Source organism: Stenella coeruleoalba (assembly GCF_951394435.1).
Source record: "Stenella coeruleoalba genome assembly, chromosome: 18".
Taxonomy (NCBI): domain Eukaryota; kingdom Metazoa; phylum Chordata; class Mammalia; order Artiodactyla; family Delphinidae; genus Stenella; species Stenella coeruleoalba.
The window spans coordinates 2,967,241-2,990,052 of record NC_137164.1 but is presented as its reverse complement, the minus strand read 5'-3'; the positions used below and the strand labels follow the sequence as shown (position 1 = coordinate 2,990,052).

The 22,812-nt window shown below is 46.7% G+C and overlaps 1 protein-coding gene across 4 annotated transcripts in view; it reads left to right on the top strand.

The window, feature by feature from the left end:
* The window catches only part of SPATA13 (spermatogenesis associated 13), a 207,011-nt gene that overhangs the window by 128,337 nt on the left and 55,862 nt on the right, over positions 1 to 22,812 (top strand). For all 4 annotated transcript variants that reach the window (XM_079903281.1, XM_079903283.1, XM_079903284.1 and 1 more), the window contains one exon: positions 6,268 to 7,833. In XM_079903281.1, coding sequence (XP_079759407.1) covers positions 6,268 to 7,833 — 1,566 coding nt within the window. The remainder of the gene's footprint in view (positions 1 to 6,267; positions 7,834 to 22,812) is intronic.

Genomic DNA, 22,812 nt, shown 5'->3' with positions numbered 1-22,812 from the left:
GGGTTCTATGCCCAGAAAGACATTTTATGCAAAAAGACAAAACCAAAAACCTTGAGCGGTAACGTAAGTTCAGGGAAAACACACCACCAACATATATACCCTTATAAATGGTTTTTACCAAATGCTGGGTATACAAGCTGTGTTGATTGTTGGAGCCTGCGTGCAGCCTGCGGGGTGAGCCCAGGGACGCCCAGCTCCAGATTTCCGCTAAACGGCCTCTCGCAAGCAGAAACGTTGCTTTTGCTCCAGTGACCTTCAAAGTGCCTTCAAGATTAGGGCCACCCATCTGGAAAACTTTCTTTACTCTGAACCGTCAGTGCAGGGGGGAGCCCCGTTGCTGTGGTGACATCCTTTGTGGCATTGGCTGCTGGCATGACGTAGTCCTCACCGAGAACTTGGGAGGTTACTGCTGCAGACTTACCGTGAGAAGGATGGGGGCTGGGGAACAGGTGCAGGAACCCCGGGGTTTAGAGTGGGGGGCAGGACGCGGGGTTCAGAGGCTGGCACTCCGCTGAGCGTTGAGGTCACGGCCAGGAAGCACAGCTCAGGTGCAGACCTACCCTAGCACGCCTGGCTAGACCTGCCCACCCCTGACTTCAGAGACCAAAGGAAGGTTTTCCTCTCTTTGGCCTAAGGCCTGCCTTTGCAGACCCTCAGAATTGACAAAGCAAACATCCATTCCCTACTGGGAAACCCCATTCTCACGTGCAGGAATGCGGTTTAGCCTAGTAACCCAGATAAGGCCAGCCAGCCCGTCACACCTTGTATAGAATCGACACCCTTCCCAGAGATACAGTGACCCAGTCTTGTCCGAGCTACGGTTTTATGTATACTTTCAGTTTTAGACACTTAAATGATTGGGTATTTAAATGAAGGCAGAGCTCTGCTCTGTTGAAGCATCCTCCCCCGTCTTCACCTGGAGAGGCCCCAAGGATGCCACGTCCATGGGGGAAGGACAGTCTTCCTTTGAGATGTGGACACCGGGGTCGAAAGGGAGAGGGAGAGGGTTCTGTATTAAGGACCGGGCAGTGGGGAAAGGAACTTCATCCTTGGAACTAGAACCCACCATTGAATCTTAGATGCATTTTCCTATGGAAATGTTATAAATTATGGTTAAATTCACTATATTATCGGTTAAATGTAGTTTGGTGGACAGAGTCTATGGGGAAATAGATTGCCCGTAAGTAACCCTTTAGAATACAACCTGTTCATAAAGTGTGGATGCTAGAATTTGAGCTCCCAGTCAGAGTCTTGATTCCAGCAAGGTTCTGGGAAAGATTTTGGAATGACTAAGAGAAGGAAAGGACCTACCAGGAAGGGAAAGGGGAGGATAAAACGGGCAGGCTCAGCAAATGGCAGTGCTGAACATCCTACAATGCACAGGCCAGCCTCACAGCTGAGGAGGATCCGGCCCTGGATGTGCAAGAGGAGGGGGTTCCCATCCTTCATTAGTCACTGGCTGGAGCAGAGGATGCAGAGTTCAAAAAGACCTGGTCTCTGCCTTCAAAGAACTTTTTAACCTCACCGGAGTTACATGGAGAGAGCAGACAGAGAGACCAGAGTTGCAGAGCACCGTGGCAAGTGTTGAAACAGCAGCTCCCACAGGAGCCCACAGAGGACGGGCATCTGAGTTGGGGAGGAAGGAGAGAGAGCCTCCAGGGAAGAGCTGATCTGAGTTAGAGACAGGCGGGGCGCATGTTTATCCGTCAGGAAAAGAGAAGCATCTCTAGACGTTCCAAAGAGACCCTAACTGAGGGATGATTTTGCTCAGCTGAGAAACGAGAGAAGCCAGAAGAGCTCAGATGGACAGTAGCAGGAAGGTGCTGTCTCCCGAGGCTGGAGAGAAAGGGGGGGGCCAGGTGCCAGTGCCCCACCCCCCCGCACAGGAGCGAGGACCGGCAGGGACCCCAGCAGGAGTGGCAGCTAAGGAGGGGCACAGCAGCTTCTGGACGAGCCCCAGCAGCGGCCCAGGCAGAGGGGATGCCCCGTCATCTCCCTTCTTCCCGCACACGGCGTCTCCCGCCCGTGCTTCCCACTGGCCAACCTGACCGGGAGCCATTGGTCAGGGGAGCCTGGGGACCGTGGTCCCCTAATACAGAGAGACAAGAATGTCTGCGAAAGGCTCTGAGAGCCAGTGAGGAAACGGCCCAGAGCATCGCAGTACGAGGGACAGTGGCTGTAAGTCACTCGGCATCCCTAGAGGGAAAGGTGTGGCATGCTGGGCTGAGACGTGACACTTCTGAGGTCTGGAGGCAGCCAGCATCCCTCGATGAAGTGGCACCTGTCCGTCTGCACTCTGGGAAGGACACTGCGGCTGAATGGGGGGTGAGTTAGACCGCAGGACAGGGGACTTGTCAGGGAAGCCTTCCAGGTGGACGCACTGGTGGCGGGGGGCCAGACCAGGATTGTCGAGATGCACAGTCTAATCTCTTAGGCTAACCGCTGAGGTCTGGCGGGAAAGGAGGAGGGCTAGGGTGACCCTGGGGCTTGGCCAGTACGTCCCCTGCTGCCCAGTGCTTTCACCTGTCGTAGCTTGACCAGGGGTCCTCATCTTTATGGTTAGGAGCTGGACGTTCCCTGAGGCCATATTCTGCCATGCTGTGATTCCAGGCTCTGTGCTTTCACCCCTTTAGCATCCAGATTTCAGTGTTTGCTTCCAGTGTCACATTTCCTATCATTTACCCGAACATGTAACGAAAACCTCGTTTGTACATCAGCCCGGTATGTATTCCTGAATTTCAAATTCAAGTTCTTATTTAAAAATGACTGGTCATGGTTGTTTTCAGAGAATTCTCATGACGAATGAGAAGAAATGTTCCCTTCTAAAGTTCAAACAATCCAGAATCCAGCTGCTAGACAATGGATTTCACAATATTCCCATCTAAAATTCTTTCTTGTAGTTCTGTTCATAAATATCTCTGGCTGAGCTCCCACAATTTACAAGACTTGCTACAAAACCACTGATTGAATTGCAACCCTTGTTAGTGAATAGAGGTCAAAGTATTAGTTCTAAATAATGCAAGTTGGTATGTTACTCGGAAATTCCAGGAAAAGCTTTCTTCCGTGATTTTCCGTTTCGTTCCAAGCAGCAGACAACAGTCACGTTGTTCGTGGAATAGTAAGTCACTGGTCTTTTAAAAGCATGTTGCCCCAATTAGAAACTCAGATACGAATGTATTTTACTGGGTCTGTATCCTAAGACTTATATAAGCTTTAAGTACATACTTAGAGTTTTGAGTGTTGTAAAAATGTGAACATCTTCACATTGGAATGATATGGTGGTATGTAATGATGAATCGTTAGCCGTGGTACCGTTATTGACAAGGCAGGATAACAGATACAAAATTCATATCCAGATAAACTTAAATAATCTTCGTGTGCAAAGCACAGTTCTTACTCTCAAAGAGTTAATGGTCTTGTTCTGAAGGCAGCCACGTCAACTTGTTAAAATGATAAATATAGATCAGTATAATATGCTTTTATAAAACAATCTGGTGATATGCCTGGAACCCACAGAGTAAGGGGTCTAATTCACTTTAGGGGGAGCAGCAAGGGATTCTCAAAGAAGGTGACAGACACCTGCAGACGGTCTCAGAGTTAGACTAAGGGGAGGTAGGTTTTTTTAAAGCTGTTTTCACCGAGTTTCCACTCTTACATTACATCGATCCATCCTTCCAACTACATTGTTCTCCTTAATGTAGGGTGAACAGTCATCCCGCTTTGCCACGAACTTTCCTGGTTTTATCCTGAGAGTCCCATATCCTGGAGGACGCCCCATGCGTGGGCCAACTGGGACAGCCGGGCACCCGAACTTACTGCCCCCCAATCTTCCTGTACCCGTGGCATTTTCCCCCTAGAATGGGCAGTCACCTTGTCACTGCCTTGAATTTATCATGGGGCCTACACACATCCAACACAGGCCAACAGAGGCTCATGAATTGATTGGTTGGTTGAGATGCACATAAACGTCGGCACCTCTTAGTTTATAGACGATGCTGAAGCACAGGTTACTGAAATGACTTTACTCAAGATTCAGGTGGCGGTTCAGACCTAGACCTGGCCCCTGGTCCTCCACAGACCATTCTCAAACCACCCAGCAGTAAAGCAACGCTTCCCTGCACCCCTTGCGCCCTTAGGGTCAGCTTAACAGTTGGGTCCTTGGTTATAGACGGTCTCATAGCGCCCTCTGGTGGTGGTGTCAGTATGTTGTCTTCGTCCAGCCAGATTACAGGGCAGGGATCCTGTCTGTCCTGGGTCCAGGGCAGGTCATAACAAGACTATTATTACGTAATGTGCAGTCAGTGGACTTGACAGTTGGCACAGACCATCCGCTTCATTTCAAGATTGTGACAAGCTGCAACAACCCTCGTGCCTGTCCCTCCCAGAGCAGGTGAGGATGGACGGGTGATGCTGGGTGGTGGATTCATTCTGCAGCTGGTTGTAGGTTTCACATCCACCCTCGGCGCCGGGATGATGTGAGATTTTACTGATATGGTTCATTCAAATGCAACCTACAGCTCTCCGGGCTCCTCATGCCTCTGTTTGAACATTAGACTGCAGAGGGCATGTGGGCACCCCATCCACCTTCTGATGAGCGGAACTGGGTAAGTGGACATCAGAAAGGCTCCAGGGTCTACATCCGTGTAGCCTCCCTGGTCCTGAATGGAATCAACGCTTTAACCATGATTCTCCCTGGAAATCCCTCCTCAGTGGGCACAAGGTAGGGGCAAGTGAAAATGAACCCATCAGAGAATTTGGAGAGAAGAAGCAGATGAGACCTCTTTGCATGAGATTTTTTTTCTGCATGTGAGAGGAATAAGCCAAATTGGGGCCTCACCTCAAGGTCTTTATACAACTTGCTCCTTCTCTTCTGCCTTTAATGTTGCCTCCGGAATAACGGCCTTGACTGCTGTCGTGAGGGCTTCCGGGATCTGACTTAAGTCCGGGTTATGTCATAAGGCACTGAACTTGGAGTCATGCCTGTGTTCAAATCCCATCTCTGCCTCTGTCTTTGTTCATTAGTTTGAAGCAGTGAAGAAGCGCGTAGGCTTTGGGGTGGGGGAGCCGCAGGACCCCCAGATGAATTACCTAACCTGCCCAAGCGTCCATTTGATTGTGTATGAAATGGAAGTCATTCGGTTGACCTTGTAGGTTTGCATGACTACTCAGTGTCATGATGTTTTGAAAGCACTTAGTACAGGGGCCTGACATGTAAGCACTTCATAAATGGTGGCCTTTTCGGGTTATGATCAGACTCTTCCCTCCCTCCCTCCCTCCCTCCCTCCCTTCCTCCCTCCCTCCCTCCCTCCCTTCCTTCCTTCCTCCCTCCCTTCGCTATCCTTCATTGAGTGCAGGGGAGCACGCTAGCCCTTGAGGGCTGATGGGCAAAAGCTGAGGGAGCAGCATTTGTACCTGGGGGAGAGCACAGACACAGGTGTACAGTGGGCTTCTGGGTCTGAGGGAGCAAGGTAGACGGTGCGGGTATTTGTTTAATTTGAATTTCTGTGTCTGAATTTCTAATGTTTCAGTATTATCCTCACCTCCACTCCCCAGCCAGTTATGGAGTCCTCTGACAGAGGCACTTCTAATGCCGTTTCCTTCACAGAGCCTGACCTGAGGCCACCGCAGCGTGGTCCCTCCTGCTCTTGTGGCCCTGTGGCGCTTTGTAGCTCAGTCATTAGAGTTTTGGGGTAATCTGTAGACAATATGCAGCTAAAAGTGTCTTGGTCTCCATCACAACGCATCCCTGCCTGAGGCCTCTTGTATACTAAACACTCAGCCTCCTACCAGCCGCATTAAATTTAACCTAGTTCAGCGTTTCCCTGTGGCACATTTTGAAATAGTGTTGGGTTTTGTGTGTGCGCGTGTGTGTGAGATAACTGAAGATGTCTTCTATTTCGAATAAAGAGAAGACATAGTCTTGAATGATGCCTTGGCTTTTTCATTCTAGAAGTTTTTCCAAAGTTCCTGTAACGAGTTCCAGTGGATTTCAGGGTTTACCATCATATTGAATGCACAACCTATAATTATCTTTTTTTTAATGAATGCATAATTTGCATTCTTCCCTCTCATTTAATGCGAAATGAATTAGGAGAAAAAAGTAACATTTTAACTTAATTTAAAATAGGTTTTATGTGATCGGCCCTGTCAGGGGGCAGGTCTGGTTTTCTGTTAGCAATTATTAAACAAAATAGATGAGCCCCCGTTGATAGAGGGAGGCTCTTCTGGGGGCAGACGGCTAACTCCCTGCTTTGTTTTCCGCTGCAGGCGGTGACCACGACCGCGGAGCCTGATGTGCACGGCAGGCGGGAAGGCCAGGCCGGCGGCCTCTGGGAGGAAGGCGTGCGCGAGGAGCCGGGGGACACGGAGGCGCGCGTGGGTCTGAACCGCGCTGCCCTGTGCCCGCGGGCTCCCGGACCCCAGACCATGACCACGGCCCAGAACGGCCACGGGCGCGGAGCTGCGGTCCCCGGTCCCATCTCTGATCCCAAAGACCCCGGCATGGTGACCTACCCGGCGTGTCGACGGGAGGCGCGGCTCAGCCCGGCCCGCCTCCTGCGCCTCTTCTCCGCCGGCGCGAACAGGACGCGCGCCGACCCCGAGCGGCCCCGGCCCGCCGGCCTCGTGGGCAGCTCCTCCACGTGGAACGCCCTGGCCTCCTTCCGGAAAATGGGGTCTTTCAAAAAACTGAAGACCTCGGTCCTCCAGGGAATTCAGAATCGGGAGGGATGGGACGCCGCCAAAGAGGGGGCCGAGGAACGCGACCTGGGCAAGGCGGTCCCCAACGGCGTGGCGGCCGGAGCCCCCGCGGGCAGGTGCCCCCCGGGGCCGGGCTTCGCGTCCGACGGCTCGGACCCCGAGGACCCCGACGACGGCTTCGCACGCGGCGCTCCCCGGTCCCGCAGCATCCGCCGCGCCTACGGCCTGGGGCGCATTCGCCTCCTGGACCCGGAGCCGCCCGCCCCGGAGCCCGCGGCGTGCGAGGCCCCGACGCGGGAGCCCGAGAGGAACGGCGTCTGCAGGCGGAGCAAGAGCACGGACAGCCTGACCTTCCTCAAGAAGAGCTCCTTCCGGAGGAAGTCGGCCTCGCACCTGGCCGAGCTGCGGCGCGCGCCCGAGAGCGGGGCCCCGCGGAGGACGCTGAGCGGCTCGTCCGCGGACTCCGACAGCTCCGGCGGGGCCCCCGCGAGGCCCAGGCGCTGCAGGAGCCCGCTGCGGGCCCCGGACCTGGCCCGGGTGCTGCGGCTCGTGGGTGACGGCGCGGCCGGCCGGCCGGGGGACCCCGGGGGCGCCCCGCCCGGGCCGCGGCCGCACAGCCGGCTGCACGACGACTACTCCCGCCGCGCGGTCGCCGGCCCCGAGCGCGGGCGAAGGGGCGAGGAGTCCCAGGACCCCGGGCTGGCGGGTGCTGGGGGCTCGGCCAGTGACGCGGCTGCCGGAGGTGCCGTTCCTCGCGCCCCCGGCTCTTCCTCCAGGCCCCCGGCCCGGGAGGTGTCGGACAGAGGCTCCAAGGAACCGGGCCCTGGCGACCGGTCTCCCGTGGAGCCCGAGCCTCCTCTCGGTCCTCCGAGGCCCACCACGCCCAAGCCCCCCAGCCCTCGGAGCCCCGACGCAGCACCTGCCAAGTGTCCCAACAGCGTCAGCGCGCTGTCCCTGAGTTCAGTGGACAGCGAGGAAAGGGCAGAGGGGCCCGTCCAGAGGGAGCAAGGCCCCGGGTCCTTCCAGGATGCGGTGCAAACCGCCTGTGACCTGGGCAGTGAGAACACCGGCGCCGGCAGCCACCCGCAGCAGGGCCTCGGGGGGACGAACTGTCCAGAAGAAAAGACGGACGAGGTAAGGGCCGAGCGGGACATCCTTGGTGACCCGCCACTGCTTTATTTCCCGGGAGTTGAATTAGAAACGTGCAGTTTGATACCTGTCAACGCCTGAGTGTTGATGGTTCAAAGGAATTTTTATGATGGTTATTGTACTTATTTATTTTTTACTGGTAACTACATACTTTAATTTAAAAATAGCCTATTTATCTAAAGTAGCATGTACTTATTTTTAGAGTAGAACATAAGCATCTCATGAATTGAATTCACTAATAACTGTCAAGACTCCAAGAGCAATGGTCTTTTCATATCCTGTCAAGAATCCGGGTAACCTTACTGTGTAATTTTCACTTTATAAATGCATTCAGTAATGTTCCCTTACAGAGCTGAGAGCCGAGGAGATAGATGCATGCATGTGTCCATATTGCAAATTGTTCTATCCGTAAGTTCCTAGACTGTATCACAGGTATAAGTTGGTGCTTGCAGCGGTTCCTTCCCACCGATCCCCGGATAGGACCTCAGTTTTGCCTTGCTGCCTGTAGATGAGTAATGACACAGCAAACTTGGAAGCCAAGGCAGCCTCTGGACTGTCTTTAACCTTTGCTTTACAGGGAGTCTTAGAAGGTAGAGCCTACCACACATCACTTAGAGGAGATCTAAACCTGCCTCATGGGTCCCTGGGTAGCCAGAGAAGGGAGGCTGCCTCACCTTTTCTGGATCTGGGTTTGCATGGAGACCTGGGGCGGCCAGTCTGTCTTCCAGAGGTCTTGTATGTTGATGACCACTTGCTCATTTGCATATTTCCAAAGAAGTCCATGGAACAGTTGTAAGGACACGGGACTAGGTGTCAGCCGTGGGAAGGACTCCCGACTCTGCTCTGGTTTGTGTTACTGATCAAGGCCTGAGCCGGTCTGAGCTTCACCTCTCCCTGGATGATGAGATGAAGTGTAATTCTTTACCCCAAGCACCCCGTCCTGCCATACTGATGGTTCAGGACACACCCCTCCTCCTTCAAAAGAGGGATTTGCCTAGTTCTAGAGGGTTCTTTATGCTAAAGGTGGAGATTTTATTTTCTGCTTAACAAAATCAAACAAAAAATCATTAAAATATTTTATTCCTGAGCACGTATTAACTAAACATATTCAAGAGTTAAGTTTCTAACTTAGTTACTTCCCAGGGTAATTTTTGACCATTATATACTTTTATATGCATATTTGCTGTTCTTAGTTTATATCATTTAGTTTCTACCCACAAGGGATCACCAAAGAGAGAAAGCAGAAGGACACAAGTTATTAAGAGTTCATGCATGTTGATAATTCTACGGATTTTCTTGAAGATATTCATTACATTTTTAGGTTGCATTCATTTCCGCAAAATTCTCATGTAGCACAACAAGCTTCCTCTTGTGCTTTTAGAGTAAATGTCAGAGAGAGAAAATATAGTGATGATTTTGCCCAGTTTGCATTGTATATATTGGTAATATTTAGTGTTACTTGCAGAGAAGTACTTGCAAAATATAGTCTGAAACGTCCTTTTATTTTGACATTTAGAAACAAAGTGCAAACAAAACAAAACAAAAAGCACCTTGCGAAATGCAACAGTTCCAACCTTCATGGGTTAGAAGCAGTATTTATCAGTCTTATATAGCCTCCCATAAAACTAAATAACAGTCTTTACTATATTTTAATGTACGCTGTTATTTTTTAATTTATTCAGAGTATGGTTCCACCTATATGTTTAAAGCTATTTTGGGCTGTGGTTATGGTTGAATTTTAAAAAGTTGAAACCTGTGTATATTATGTTATTTAAGATGCATATGCATCATGAAATTTTCAATAAGGGAGAATAATTTTTTAAATTTAGAATCATTTATTTGTAACATACTACTCTAAAAGGGACAAAATCTTTGAAAAACTGCACAGTTTAACAAGAATGTCCAAAAATAGCCTCCTTGGCGTTGTACTCCTGCCACCTAGTGGTAAACTTTGTTGTAACAGCGATGATCTGGGGAACGAGACTGAAATTGTTACTTGGTTGTGAAATGCAGCTGAGCGTTTATACCTGTTGCCCCGTAAAGGTACAGACACAGGCCGTAGTTCCTGGTGGTGCTGACATGCACCGTAGATGAAGCTCTTTTAAGCGATGAGAATCCATTGAACTCGTTTACAGGGAGCTTAAGTCTTCTTTGGGTAAATGTTTCTAGTTTGGTTGGGGTCCCAGCTCTGCCTTCCAAAAGATGCCACACGTTAGGCAAAAGCCCTTGAACCTCTCAGAGGTGGAATGTGCGAGAGCGTTCTGTGCCTTGGAGGTTTGTAAGAACCAAGGAAACTGTGGCTGACGGTCCACACTGGCTGACGTTGTCTGCTGGTCACTATCCATTTGATGATCTTTCCATCCTCGACTGACCTGACTGCTTCAGACAGTGGCCAGTTAAGGGCAGTTTTTTCCAAAACTGGTTGTTAACACTCACCCTGCTGCAGGCTTCTGGAGGATTGTGAGATTTACATGTTTATTCAGTAACACGTCTCATCTAATTCTGGAGTACCTCCCAGGTGTAAGACACTCAGGTGTAGCTCTAAGGAATAGTGGGTGATGTCGAGGAAGATTACTGATTACCCAAGATGTACCTAAGTCATAGTAGAGTGTGAAGAATGGATTAAATTCCTCAAAAGAGGGAAAGCCATAATGCTGCGGGATTTCACAGGAGTTGTGGTTCTTACCCACGTCCCAAATCAAGGAAAGCTTAATAGGGGTGATCACATCTGACTTGAAGAAGGTGAGATTTCTGCAGGTAGTTATGGAGGGGAAGGTGGGGCATTTCAGTGGTCAGATGTACAGCGATTTTATGTGGTTTGAGAGAACAGGATGTAACAGTTTGATCTGGTGTTGCGGAACCATCCCAGTTAAGATGAAATTGTTAGGTTCAGATCATGGACTTTTGGATTCCAGATAGTCTGTACGTTACTTGATAAGCATTGAGGAATCAAAGATGTTTCTGAATAGAGAAGGGCCAGGCTCAAAACTGTGTGTGGGAGAAGTTAATTCACCATCAGTAAAGAAGAAAACTAGCAAGGTGACCGGAGGGAACACTGTCAGGAACTTATTGCCACAGAGATCTTGGAGGTAACAAGGCTCTGAAACATGGGGGAGGGAATCCAGTATGTGAGGAAGGACAGAGTGAGTGAAACAACACATAATAAACAAAGCGTACCTTGTCATTCATTTATTGCCTACCTGGGCGTGCCAGACACGGAAAAGAAAGAGTTAAAAAGCAAATGGGGGCTTCCCTGGTGGCGCAGTGGTTGAGAGTCCGCCTGCCGATGCAGGGGACACGGGTTCGTGCCCCGGTCCGGGAAGATCCCCCATGCCGCAGAGCGGCTGGGCCCGTGAGCCACGGCCGCTGAGCCTGCGCGTCCGGAGCCTGTGCTCCGCAACGGGAGAGGCCACAGCAGTGAGAGGCCCGCCTACCGCAAAAAAAAAAAAAAAAAAAGCAAATGGCTCTTATTCTCTAGGCTCGAAGTCCAAGTGGTAGATTGGGATATATAAGGGTAATTGTGATAACTAACGTGTCAGGAGGAATGTACCAGGCGCCTTGGAGCAACACAGACAGGATTCTTAGCTCCGGGTGAAGAGGGCACGATGCAGGGGGAAACGCCGGAGTGGGGTCTTGAAGGAGATCAGGATGGGGATGCACCAGGTGGCAATGGAGGGAGAGCGGCAGGGCCTTCCAGTCCAGGTGGAAGCGTGGGGAGGGGGAGGTGTGGGACACGGGGCGGGACTCAGCCAGGAGAGCGACCTGAGCTTCCTTTCCTCCGCTGTAAAGTGGCAAGAGTGGCTGCCGGCTGCCTAGAGGCTGCCCAGGGTCTTTGGGAAGGTTAAGAGGGCGATGCACGTGGAGTCCTTAGCTCCCAGCTTTGCTGTAGCGTGTCCACAGGAGGTGAGTCTGCTGTGCTCATTGCTGGACAGGGTGGCTGGGTGAGCGGGAGCGATGAGATTGGAGAGGCCCGTCAGCACGATTAGGAAGGACCTCGCTGGGCCCCGCAGAGTGTGGACTTGACCTTGCAGGCTGTGGAAAGCCAGAGGAGTGTGAGGCAGGGACCACAGAGTGCGGCTGGCTACACAGAGAGGCTGGGGATGGGACGGCCCTGGGGACAGACAGAGTCCCTCGATAGTCTAGTCCAGCGGTGATGAGCGCTGAACTAAGGCCATGGAAATGGGGCAGGGGCTGATTCCAAAGTGATTTTGCAGTTATGTTTTTAATTAGCATTGGAGTGTCTGGGCGGAAAGAGCAGTCAAAGGTGACTGCCGACGGAGAGGATACTGTTGTGTAGGGACCCAGAATCAAGCCCCAAAGACACTGGACCAGCGCTGAACTTAGGTCCTCACCCAGCCCTTGCGCTAACACGATGGCAGCTCAAGGGGACCCTTACAGTTGGCTCCAGCGCTCAAATGTTTGAGGGTCTTGTAGCTTTCTTCCTCAGGGACGTGTGCCCTCAAAATCGTCGCAAGCCCTCGCGGTATGCAGCCTTACGCAGTTGAGACGATTTGAGCGCTGGACTGGGAGACTCTAGTTCTGCGGGATGCAGTGGGGCTTCGACCCGCCAAGGTCACCATCCCCCCTGGGGCTGTCCGGCCTGGGGACTTCATGTGCTCCGTCAGCCCCTGCCCCTGGACCACTGCCAACTTTTTGCTGCTGCCTCTGAAAAAGGCGGGTATTTCTGTGGCATCAGCAGGTACACTGTCACTAAAATAAAGCCTCTGTCTAGCTTCTGGTACTGGAATCATCACTCCAGCAGGTCAGGAGGCGCTAAGTCAGGCCTGTTTTCAGCGTGGATTAGGAACTCCAGAGCTTTACGATGCTCAGAAGGGTACTTCATACGTAATGGTGGTTCCGAGGCACTGTGTTTTCTGTAATTTAATCAGAGACATGGAAATATTGCATAATTTTGACTCTGCAGATTACTTAGACATTACTCTCCAGGTTACTTAAATAGGTACTTGGGAGATTTAAACAGTTCTGCTGGAGGTTAGAATTATCCACAGCTGTTTCACAGAGCCTAGAAATTCCAGAAAGATGAGGTTGCTTACATAGAGGTAAATGTAGTGACCCTAGAAAACCTGCCCAAGATTTTTAGGAGCTTTATTGAGGTATAATTTGCATGACAAAATTCACCAATTGTAGGTATACCTGTATACCTGCGCAAGAGCCTAGTTTTTATAGAAATTACTCTAATAACCATTTGTAGTCAAGTATAAATGGTATACTGTATCATATTTGCTATGAATTTTAAGCTTTCTAAAGTATATGAAATTCTTAAAAGAAATGATATGAACCAGTATCACAGTGTATTTGTCAAAGTTTTAGTATTTTTGCTTATTTGGTGCCTTGTTTTAATTTGTGGGTAACAAAGGCTTAATGAAGTTATGGAATGTAGAAAAGTAGTGTCAGTATTCTTTGCGGGAAACTTGAGCCTGATGGTTAAGAAACTGATGGCAGTACATATGTTTTTCTCGTGTTCTGTTTATCTCATCTTAAGCTTCCCTATGATAATCAAGAAGAAAGAGTGTCCGAGGTTGGGAATTACTTTCCCGCTGGCCCGGTGACACACGTTCACTTTGATGTGTCTGCCACGACCGTCAGAAGGAAGGCCGTAGGCATGAGTTGACAGGAGCACATCACAGTTTGTCACACGTCCCTGTGTAAACCGAACGCTACCTCCGTTTCTCCCACCAGGGACAGTGTGAGGACACAAGGACGATGAGAATGCTCCAGTCACTCAGGAGGAGCACAGTGAAGCTGAGGGGAGGACTGCAGGGGGTCGCCCCCAGTTCAGGAATGGGGGCGGGGGAGCCTCAGGGTTGGTTGCCAGCCAGCGATGCCAGCATTTCCCAGTGGTGGGGAGGCTCTCCGGTGTAGAATAGTCGGCCTTTGTAGGAGCGCTGCCCAAGTTCAAGTCCTGGCTTTGCTGCTAACCAGCTGTACGTCCTTAAGAAAAATACTTGACTTATTTAAGCCTCATTTCTTTAAAAATGGAGGTCATAATAGCTATCAGGAGTAAATGAAATAATGCATATAAGATACATACCACAGTGCCAGGAACATAGTAGAATATTATTAAGCTTAATATCATTATTATTAATCTTATAATTTATCTTGTCATATTACAAACTATATTATTATATTACATATAATATTATATATATTATTAAACAATATTATAAAAATTATATTAATTTTATAATTAAAATTAGAATATTACTACATTACATGTTATATGTTATAATTAAAGTTATACTATTGGCTATATTAGTAATCATTAATATTAACAATAAAGCATAAATATTAGCTTTTATCATATTCATTGTTGGTTAAAATTGCCGCCTTTGGTCAGACCCTTCAGTACAAACCAGTTAAATTCTGCAAATTACTTCCCATCTTGTAGCCCGAGTTTCTCACAGTTTGGAATCGGACCACCCAGGTTGCAGGGTAAAGGCACAGGTCCTGAGCCCCACCTGGGGCTACTGAATCAGAAGCAGTAATCTGGACCTTTAACACTATACCCAGGGAAATATCTCAGGCACTGAAGCTTGCGACCTGCTGTCCAGGCCGAGGCTCCTCTAGGTACTGATATCCTGTATGTTAGGTTTGGGCATTTCTCTTCCACATCTACCCCCGCTGACTCTTGGTTTAGGAAAGAGAGGCATTAACCCCTGAAAGAGTTAAACATGACTTGTAGTCCTGGTTTTCTCATTGGACTCTATTAACCGGATAGGAATCTCTATAGAGTACAAACAGCAGTTCCCCAGGGATGAAATTAACACCTTCCAAGCAAGAAGTAAATGGTGGAATAAAGAATTGGGTCTAAAATACGTTGATCAGAAATTGCTACACCCTCTGCCAGGGCAGGAGTTTTACTGCCTCCCTTTGGAACTTTAACGATGTCATTGGCTCTTACAACTGAAAGTATCAGCAGCAACCACTCATGTTTAGCGGATGGTTTTTCAGTGAATAAAGCTCAGCCACCCTGTCAAGGAGGTCAACATTTTTGGATTTGGGTTTTTGTTTTTAAACAATGGATAAACTGAGGCCTGGAGAGGTTACAGGCCCCTCCCAAGCCCCACAGGGGCTGGAGCCAGGCCTTTTTTTTTTTTTTTTTTTTTTGCGGTACGCGGGCCTCTCACTGCTGTGGCCTCTCCCGCTGCGGAGCACAGGCTCCGGACACACAGGCTCAGCGGCCATGGCTCACGGGCCCAGCCGCTCTGCGGCATGTGGGATCTTCCCGGACCGGGGCACGAACCCGTGTCCCCTGCATCGGCAGGCGGACTCTCAACCACTGCGCCACCAGGGAAGCCCCATCTGTAATTCTTTTACTGCAGGTTTTGAACTAAACATCCTCGAGATCTTTTGCAGCATCGCGTGTTCGATTCTCACGGAACACCTTGGTGCCGCCTCGTGGTCTTCCTTCCCTCCGGGGTGGTCCCTGTTCCCACAGCCCCAGGAGCTCTACCCAGAGCGCTCCTGGGGAACAGCAGATCTAATCAGGCTCGGGGTTTACTTGACTCCTCAGGTTCATGGGCTGGACGCTTTCAAGTGTAAAGGAGGGGGTGACAGAGTGTATCTGACGTCAGTGAATGTTGCCGAAAGGAACAGCAGGTCCCCACGAAGCCCTCCCTCCTCTGACTTCCCTCTGGAGTGCTTTTCCCGCCCTCCCGTCACCACGCCCTCGTCATCCACTGCCTCCTGTCATTGCGTCCCGGGCCCTTTTCTCCTCCCAATGTAGCGATGCTTCCCACTGAGCCTAAAATATGGAAGAGAGACGTTTGAAAAGGCCTAAATCTTTCCTTTTACACTCTGTCGCCAGCAGAGAAAACTTGTTGGTTAGAAAAGATGCATTACCTTGCCCCTCATGTGTCTGGTACCAAATAGGAGACTTTATTTTATTTTTATCTTATTTATTTATTTTTGGCTGCATTGGGTCTTCGTTGCTGCACGTGGACTTTCTCTAGTTGCGGCGAGCGGGGGCTACTCTTCGTTGCGGTGCGTGGGCTTCTCATTGTGGTGGCTTCTCATTGCGGAGCACAGGCTCTAGGCGTGTGGGCTTCAGTAGTTGTGGCGCGTGGACTCAGTAGTTGTGGCTCGCGGGCTCTAGAGCGCAGGCTCGGTACTTGTGGTGCACGGGCTTAGTTGCTCCGCGGCAAGTGCGATCTTCCTGGACCGGGGCTCGAATCTGTGTCTGCTACATTGGCAGGCGGATTCTTAACCACTGTGCCACCAGGGAAGTCCCAAATAGGAGACTTTAAAACAGGATTGTTGACAATGGGGGAAAGAAAATTGAAGTCGGCTTGTTTCCAGGGTACATGGAATTCGAATCGGTTATGAAAGAGACAGGAATGGGATGGTTGATTTCCTGATCTAAGATATTGTTATAGGTTTCGAGATATTAGTTATCCTCAAGTGATAACTTAAGTTCATTTTTATAAAATCACATATAAATGTAGGGTGAGGACAGCTTCCTTGCCACCCAGAACTGCTCACTTATTTGCTCCTTTGTCCACCAGTCACCCATTCATCCCTTGACCCATTCATGAAGCTTTTTAAACTGCCGGTTTCCCAGGCTGCGGACTCCGGGGATGTCACAATGGTATTGGATAATTTGGAAAGAATGTAAGTAGCTGCTGTCATGTGACACCCAGATAAATAAATCAAGGCTATAAAAATATGGCAGTGGTTTTAACGGAGGCACAGGAAAGAGAGCTCAGAGCCCAGGGGAATTGATGAAGTTTTCCTGCAGGAGGTGATATTTCAACTGAACGCTAAAGGATAAAATTTCCAGATTGACAGGGGCAAAAAGGTATCGTAGCGGGAGCAGCCTTTCCCTCATTTCCAATTGCCTCAAGTGGTGTGTGGCAAAGGCGAGTTGTGTGGTGTGGCTGGTGAATAATTGCGTGTGAAGACGGAGCTGGAAAGGCACATTGGATGAGGTTTTGACGACCCCGGGTTTGTTCTGGGGTGACAGCCAGCTGCGATCTGATGTGTGTTTTAGTGGTAGGATGGAGAATGGGTTGGAGACAAGGAAGCGTTAGGAGACTGTTCCATGGGACGTGATGGACTAGATTCCTCCTGAGATTAACTGTAGCTGTGGTTGGGGAGGGAGAGGGAAACGTTGAGGGGCGCCCAGCGTGGGACGACTGGGTACCTGGGACCTCCTCAGCTAGAACACAGAGGCCATCATGATTATGAAGATGCTGTTCTGCACTCTACTCCAGTGGCCCTTAGTTTCCTTGATTCTAAAGACATTCCGGGCTGTTGATTTGTATATTTGTGCTGCCAACCGTGGCTTGAAATGCATTGATGCTGGGAACACAGACATCATCCTTCATTGTCCTCCACAGAGAGTAAGCTGGGCCCTGCTTCCCCTTCTCCTTTCCCCCTCACAGATACCAAAATCCACGGACGCTCAAATCCCTTACATACAATGGTGTATTATTTGCATATAACCTACTCACATTCTCCCATATACTTTAAGTCATCTCTAGATAGCTTTTATTTTTTGGCCATGCCATACGGCAAGCGGGATCCCCGACCAGGGATCAAAGCCACGCCCCCTGCAGTGAAAGCTCAGAGTCTTAACCACTGGACCACCAGGGAAGTCCCTTTCCCCCTCCTCCTGATTCCTCTCCCTCTCTGTACAAAGGAAGTCAAACAGCGTTAACAAAGTCTCATGTTCAAAAAGGTTTAGACCCAGCAAGGATCTCAGTCAGACTTGATGGAGAAATTAAAACCTTTACAGACAAGCAAAAGCTAAGAGAATTCAGTACCACCAAACCAGCTTTACAACAAATGCTAAAGGAACTTCTCTAGGCAGGATACACAAGAGAAGGAAAAAACCTGCAATAACAAATGCAAAGCAAATAAGAAAATGGTAATAGGAACATACATATCAATAATTACCTTAAATGTAAATGGATTAAATGCTCTAACCAAAAGACATAGACTGACTGAATGGATACAAAAACAAGACCCGTATATATGCTATCTACAAGTGACCCACTTCAGACCTAGGGACACATACAGACTGAAAGTTAGGGGATGGAAAAAGATATTCCATGCAAATGGAAATCAAAAGAAAGCTGCAATAGCAATTCTCATATCAGACAAAATGACTTTAAAATAAAGACTATTACAAGAGACAAAGAAGGACACTACATAATGATCAAGGGATCAATCCAAGAAGAAGATATAACAATTGTAAATATTTATGAACCCAACATAGGAGCACCTCATTACATAAGGCAAATGCTAACAGCCATAAAAGGGGAAATCGACAGTAACACAATCATAGTAGGGGACTTTAACACCCCTGTTTCACCAATGGACAGATCATCCAAAATGAAAATAAATAAGGAAACACAAGCTTTAAATGATACATTAAACAAGATGGACTTAATTGATATTTATAGGACATTCCATCTAAAAACAGCAGAATACACTTTCTTCTGAAGTGCTCATGGAACATTCTCCAAGATAGATCATATTTTGGTTCACAAATCAAGCCTTGGTAAATTTAAGAAAATTGAAATCGTATCAAGTATCTTTTCCAACCACAACGCTATGAGACTAGATATCAATTACAGGAAAAAAATCTGTAAAAAATGCAAACACATGGAGGCTAAACAATACACTACTAAATAACCAAGAGATCAGTGAAGATATCAAAGAGGAAATAAAAAAATACCTAGAAACAAATGACGATGAAAACACGATGACCCAAAACCTATGGGATGCAGTAAAAGCAGTTCTAAGAGGGAATTTTATAGCAATACAATCCTACCTCAAGAAACAAGAAAATTCTCAAACAACCTAACCTTAAAGCAATTAGAGAAAGAAGAACAAACAAAACCCAAAGTTATTATAAGGAAAGAAATCAAAGATCAAAGCAGAGATAAATGAAATACAAACAAAGAAAACAATAGCAAACATTAATAAAACTAAAAGCTGGCTCTTTGAGAAGAAAAATAAAATTGAGAAACCTTTAGCCAGACTCATCAAGAAAAAGAGGGAGAGGACTTAAATCAATAAAATTAGAAATGAAAAAGGAGAAGTTAACAATGGACACTGCAGAAATACAAAGCATCGTAAGAGACTACTACAAGCAACTCTATGCCAATAAAATGGACAACCTGGAAGAAATGGACAAACTCTTAAAAAGGTATAACCTTCCAAGACTGAACCAGGAAGAAATATAAATATATAAACAGACCAATCACAAGTAATGAAATTGAAACTGTGATTAAAAATCTTCCAACAAACGAAAGTCCAGGACCAGATGGCTTCATAGGCGAATTCTGTCAAACATTTAGAGAAGAGCTAACACCCATCCTTCTGAAACTCTTCCAAAATATAGCAGAGGGAGGAACACTCCCAAACTCATTCTACGAGGCCACCATCACCCTGATACCAAAACCAGACAAAGATACTACAAAAAAAGAAAATTACAGACCAATATCACTCATGAATATAGATGCAAAAATCCTCAACAAAATACTAGCAAACAGAATCCAACAGCACATTAAAAGGATCATACACCATGATCAAGTGGGATTTATCCGAGGGATGCAAGGATTCTTCAATATACACAAATCAATCAATGTGGTATACCATATTAACAAATTGAAGAATAAAAACCATATGATCATCTCAATAGATGCAGAAAAAGCTTTTGCAAAATTCAACACCCATTTATGATAAAAACTCTCCAGAAAGTGGGCATAGAGGGAACCTACCTCAACATAATAAAGGCCATATGCGACAAACCCACAGCAAACGTCATTCTCAATGGTGAAAAACTGAAAGCATTTCCTCTAAGATCAGGAACAAGACAAGGATGTCCACTCTCACCACTGTTATTCAACATAGTTCTGGAAGTCCTAGCCATGGCAATCAGAGAAGAAAAAGAAACAAAAGGAATACAAATTGGAAAAGAAGAAGTAAAACTGTCACTGTTTGCAGATGACATGATACTATACATAGAGAATCCTAAAGATGCCACCAGAAAACCACTTAGAGCTAATCAATGAATCTGGTAAAGTTGCAGGATACAAAATTAATGCACAGAAATCTCTTGCATTCCTATACACTAATGAAAAATCTGAAAGAGAAATTAAGGAAACACTCCCATTTACCATTGCAACAAAAAGAATAAAATACCTAGGAATAAACCTACCTAGGTAGACAAAAGACCTGTATGCAGAAAAGTAAGAGACACTGATGAAAGAAATTAAAGATGATACCGACAAATGGAGAGATATACCATGTTCTTGGATTGGAAGAATCAACATTGTGAAAATGACTATACCACCCAAAGCGATCTACAGGTTCAGTGCAATCCCTATCATATTAACAATGGCATTTTTTACAGAACTAGAACAAAAAAATCTTAAAATTTGTATGGAGACATGAAAGATTCCTAATAGCCAAAGCAATCTTAAGGGAAAAAAATGGAGCTGGAGGAATGAGACTCCCTGACTTCAGACTATACTACAAAGCTACAGTAATCAAGACAATATGGTACTGGCACAAAAACAAATATAGATCAATGGAACAGGATAGAAAGTCCAGAGATAAACCCATGCACATATTGTCACCTTATCTTTGATAAAGGAGGCAAAGATATACAATGGAGAAAAGACAGTCTATTCAATAAGTGGTGCTGGGAAAACTGGACAGCTACATGTAAAAGAATGAAATTAGAACACTCCCTAACACCATACACAAAAATAAACTCCAAATGGATTAGAGACCTAAATGTAAGAGCAGACCCTATAAAACTCTTAGAGGAAAACATAGGAAGAACACTCTTTGACATAAATCACAGCAAGTTCTTTTTTGATCCACCTCCTAGAGGAATGGAAATAAAAACAAAAATAAACAAATGGGACTTAATTAAACTTAAAAGTTTTTTGCAAAGCAAAGGAAACTACAAATAAGACGAAAAGACAACCCTCAGAATGTGAGAAAATATTTGCAAACGAATCAAGGGACAAAGAATTCATCTCCAAAATATAGAAGCAGCTCATGCAGCTCAATATTAAAAAAACAAACAACCCAATCCAATAATGGGCAGAAGACCTAAACAGACATTTCTCCAAAGACGACATACAGATGGTCAAGAAGCATATGAAAAGCTGCTCAACATCACTAATTATTAGAGAAATGCAAATCAAAACTACAATGAGGTATCACCTCACACCAGTTGGAATGGGCATCATCAGAAAATCTATAAACAACAAATGCTGGAGAGGGTGTGGCGAAAAAGGAACCCTCTTGCACTGTTGGTGGGAATGTAAATTGATACAGCCACTATGTAGAACAGTATGGAGGTTCCTTAAATAAGTAAAAATAGAATTATCATATGACCCAGCAATCCCACTACTGGGCACATATGCTGAGAAAACCATAATTCAAAAAGACACATGCATCCCAATGTTCATTGCAGCACTATTTACAATAGCCAGGTCATGGAAGCAAGCTAAATGCCCATCGACAGATGAATGGATAAAGAAGCTGTGGTACAAATATACAATGGAATATTACTCAGCCATAAAAAGGAACGGAATTGGGTCATTTGTAGACACGTGGATGGATCTAGAGACTGTCATACAGAGTGAAGTAAGTCAGAAAGAGAAAAACAAATACTGTATATTAACGCATATTTGTGCAACCTAGAAAAATGGTACAGATGAACCAGTTTGCAGGGCAGAAATAGAGACACAGATGTAGAGAACAAACGTATGGACCCCAAGGCGGGAAAGTGGCGGGTGGTGGTGTGATGAATTGGTATACTGGATTATCACGTATACATTAATATATATAAAATGGATAACTAATAAGAACCTGCTGTATAAAAAGAGTAGAAGTTTGAAAAAAAAAGATGTGGCATGTATATACAATGGAATATTACTCAGCCATAAAAATAAATGAAATTGAGTTATTTGTAGTGAAGTGGATGGGCCTAGAGACTATCATACAGAATGAAGTCAGTCAGAAAGAGAAAAACATATACCGTATGCTAACACATATATATGGAATCTAAAAAAAAAAAAAGTTCTGAAGAACCTAGGGGCAGGACAGGAATAAAGATGAAGACGTAGAGAATGGAATTGAGGACACGGGGAGGGGGAAGGGTAAGCTGGGACGAAGTGAGAGAGTGGCATGGACATATATACACTACCAAATGTAAAATAGATAGCTAGTGGGAAGCAGCCACATAGCACAGGGAGATCAGCTCGGTGCTCTGTGACCACCTAGAGGGGTGGGATAGGGAGGGTGGGAGGGAGACGCAAGAGGGAGGAGATATGGGGATGTATGTATACGTATAGCTGATTTACTTTGTTATAAAGCAGCAACTAACACAACAGTGTAAAGCAATTATACTCCAATAAAGATGTTAAAAAAAAAAAGGTTTAGAAAAACAGTGGGCTTCTGACATTCAGCTCTAAAACATGGTTCTTGAATTTGGAATATTCAGTTGTCCTCAACCATTAAACAATTTCTAAAGAGGAAAGCAAGTTCATTTTTATAAAATCATGCTTTTTATTAATTGAAAGCAAAGTTTGAGTATACCTCTCTATACTTCATCATGTGTTTCAGATAAAATACATTTTAATGTGGAGTCATTATGTGCATTTATTTCATAATATGATGGTTTTAAACTGTCTCTTAACTTGTCATGAGTCCACACGTAAAGCAACAACCTACAATTCTATCATTTCTCTACCTGGCTGTCAAACTAGCACTGTGCTGCTGTTGATTCTGAGATGTAGGATGGGGGGGTTTTAGTTAAGCCCAGAAATGGAATTCCTGTGAATGATTTATTACAAAGGCAGGGGAGGGGGCACTTCCAGAGCCCAGATTTTTCATAGTTACTTTTAAGGGTTTTTTTATGCTCGGAGAACTGGGCAATCAGTAGTAAATTAAGTGTCCGCATGCGCGTTAATA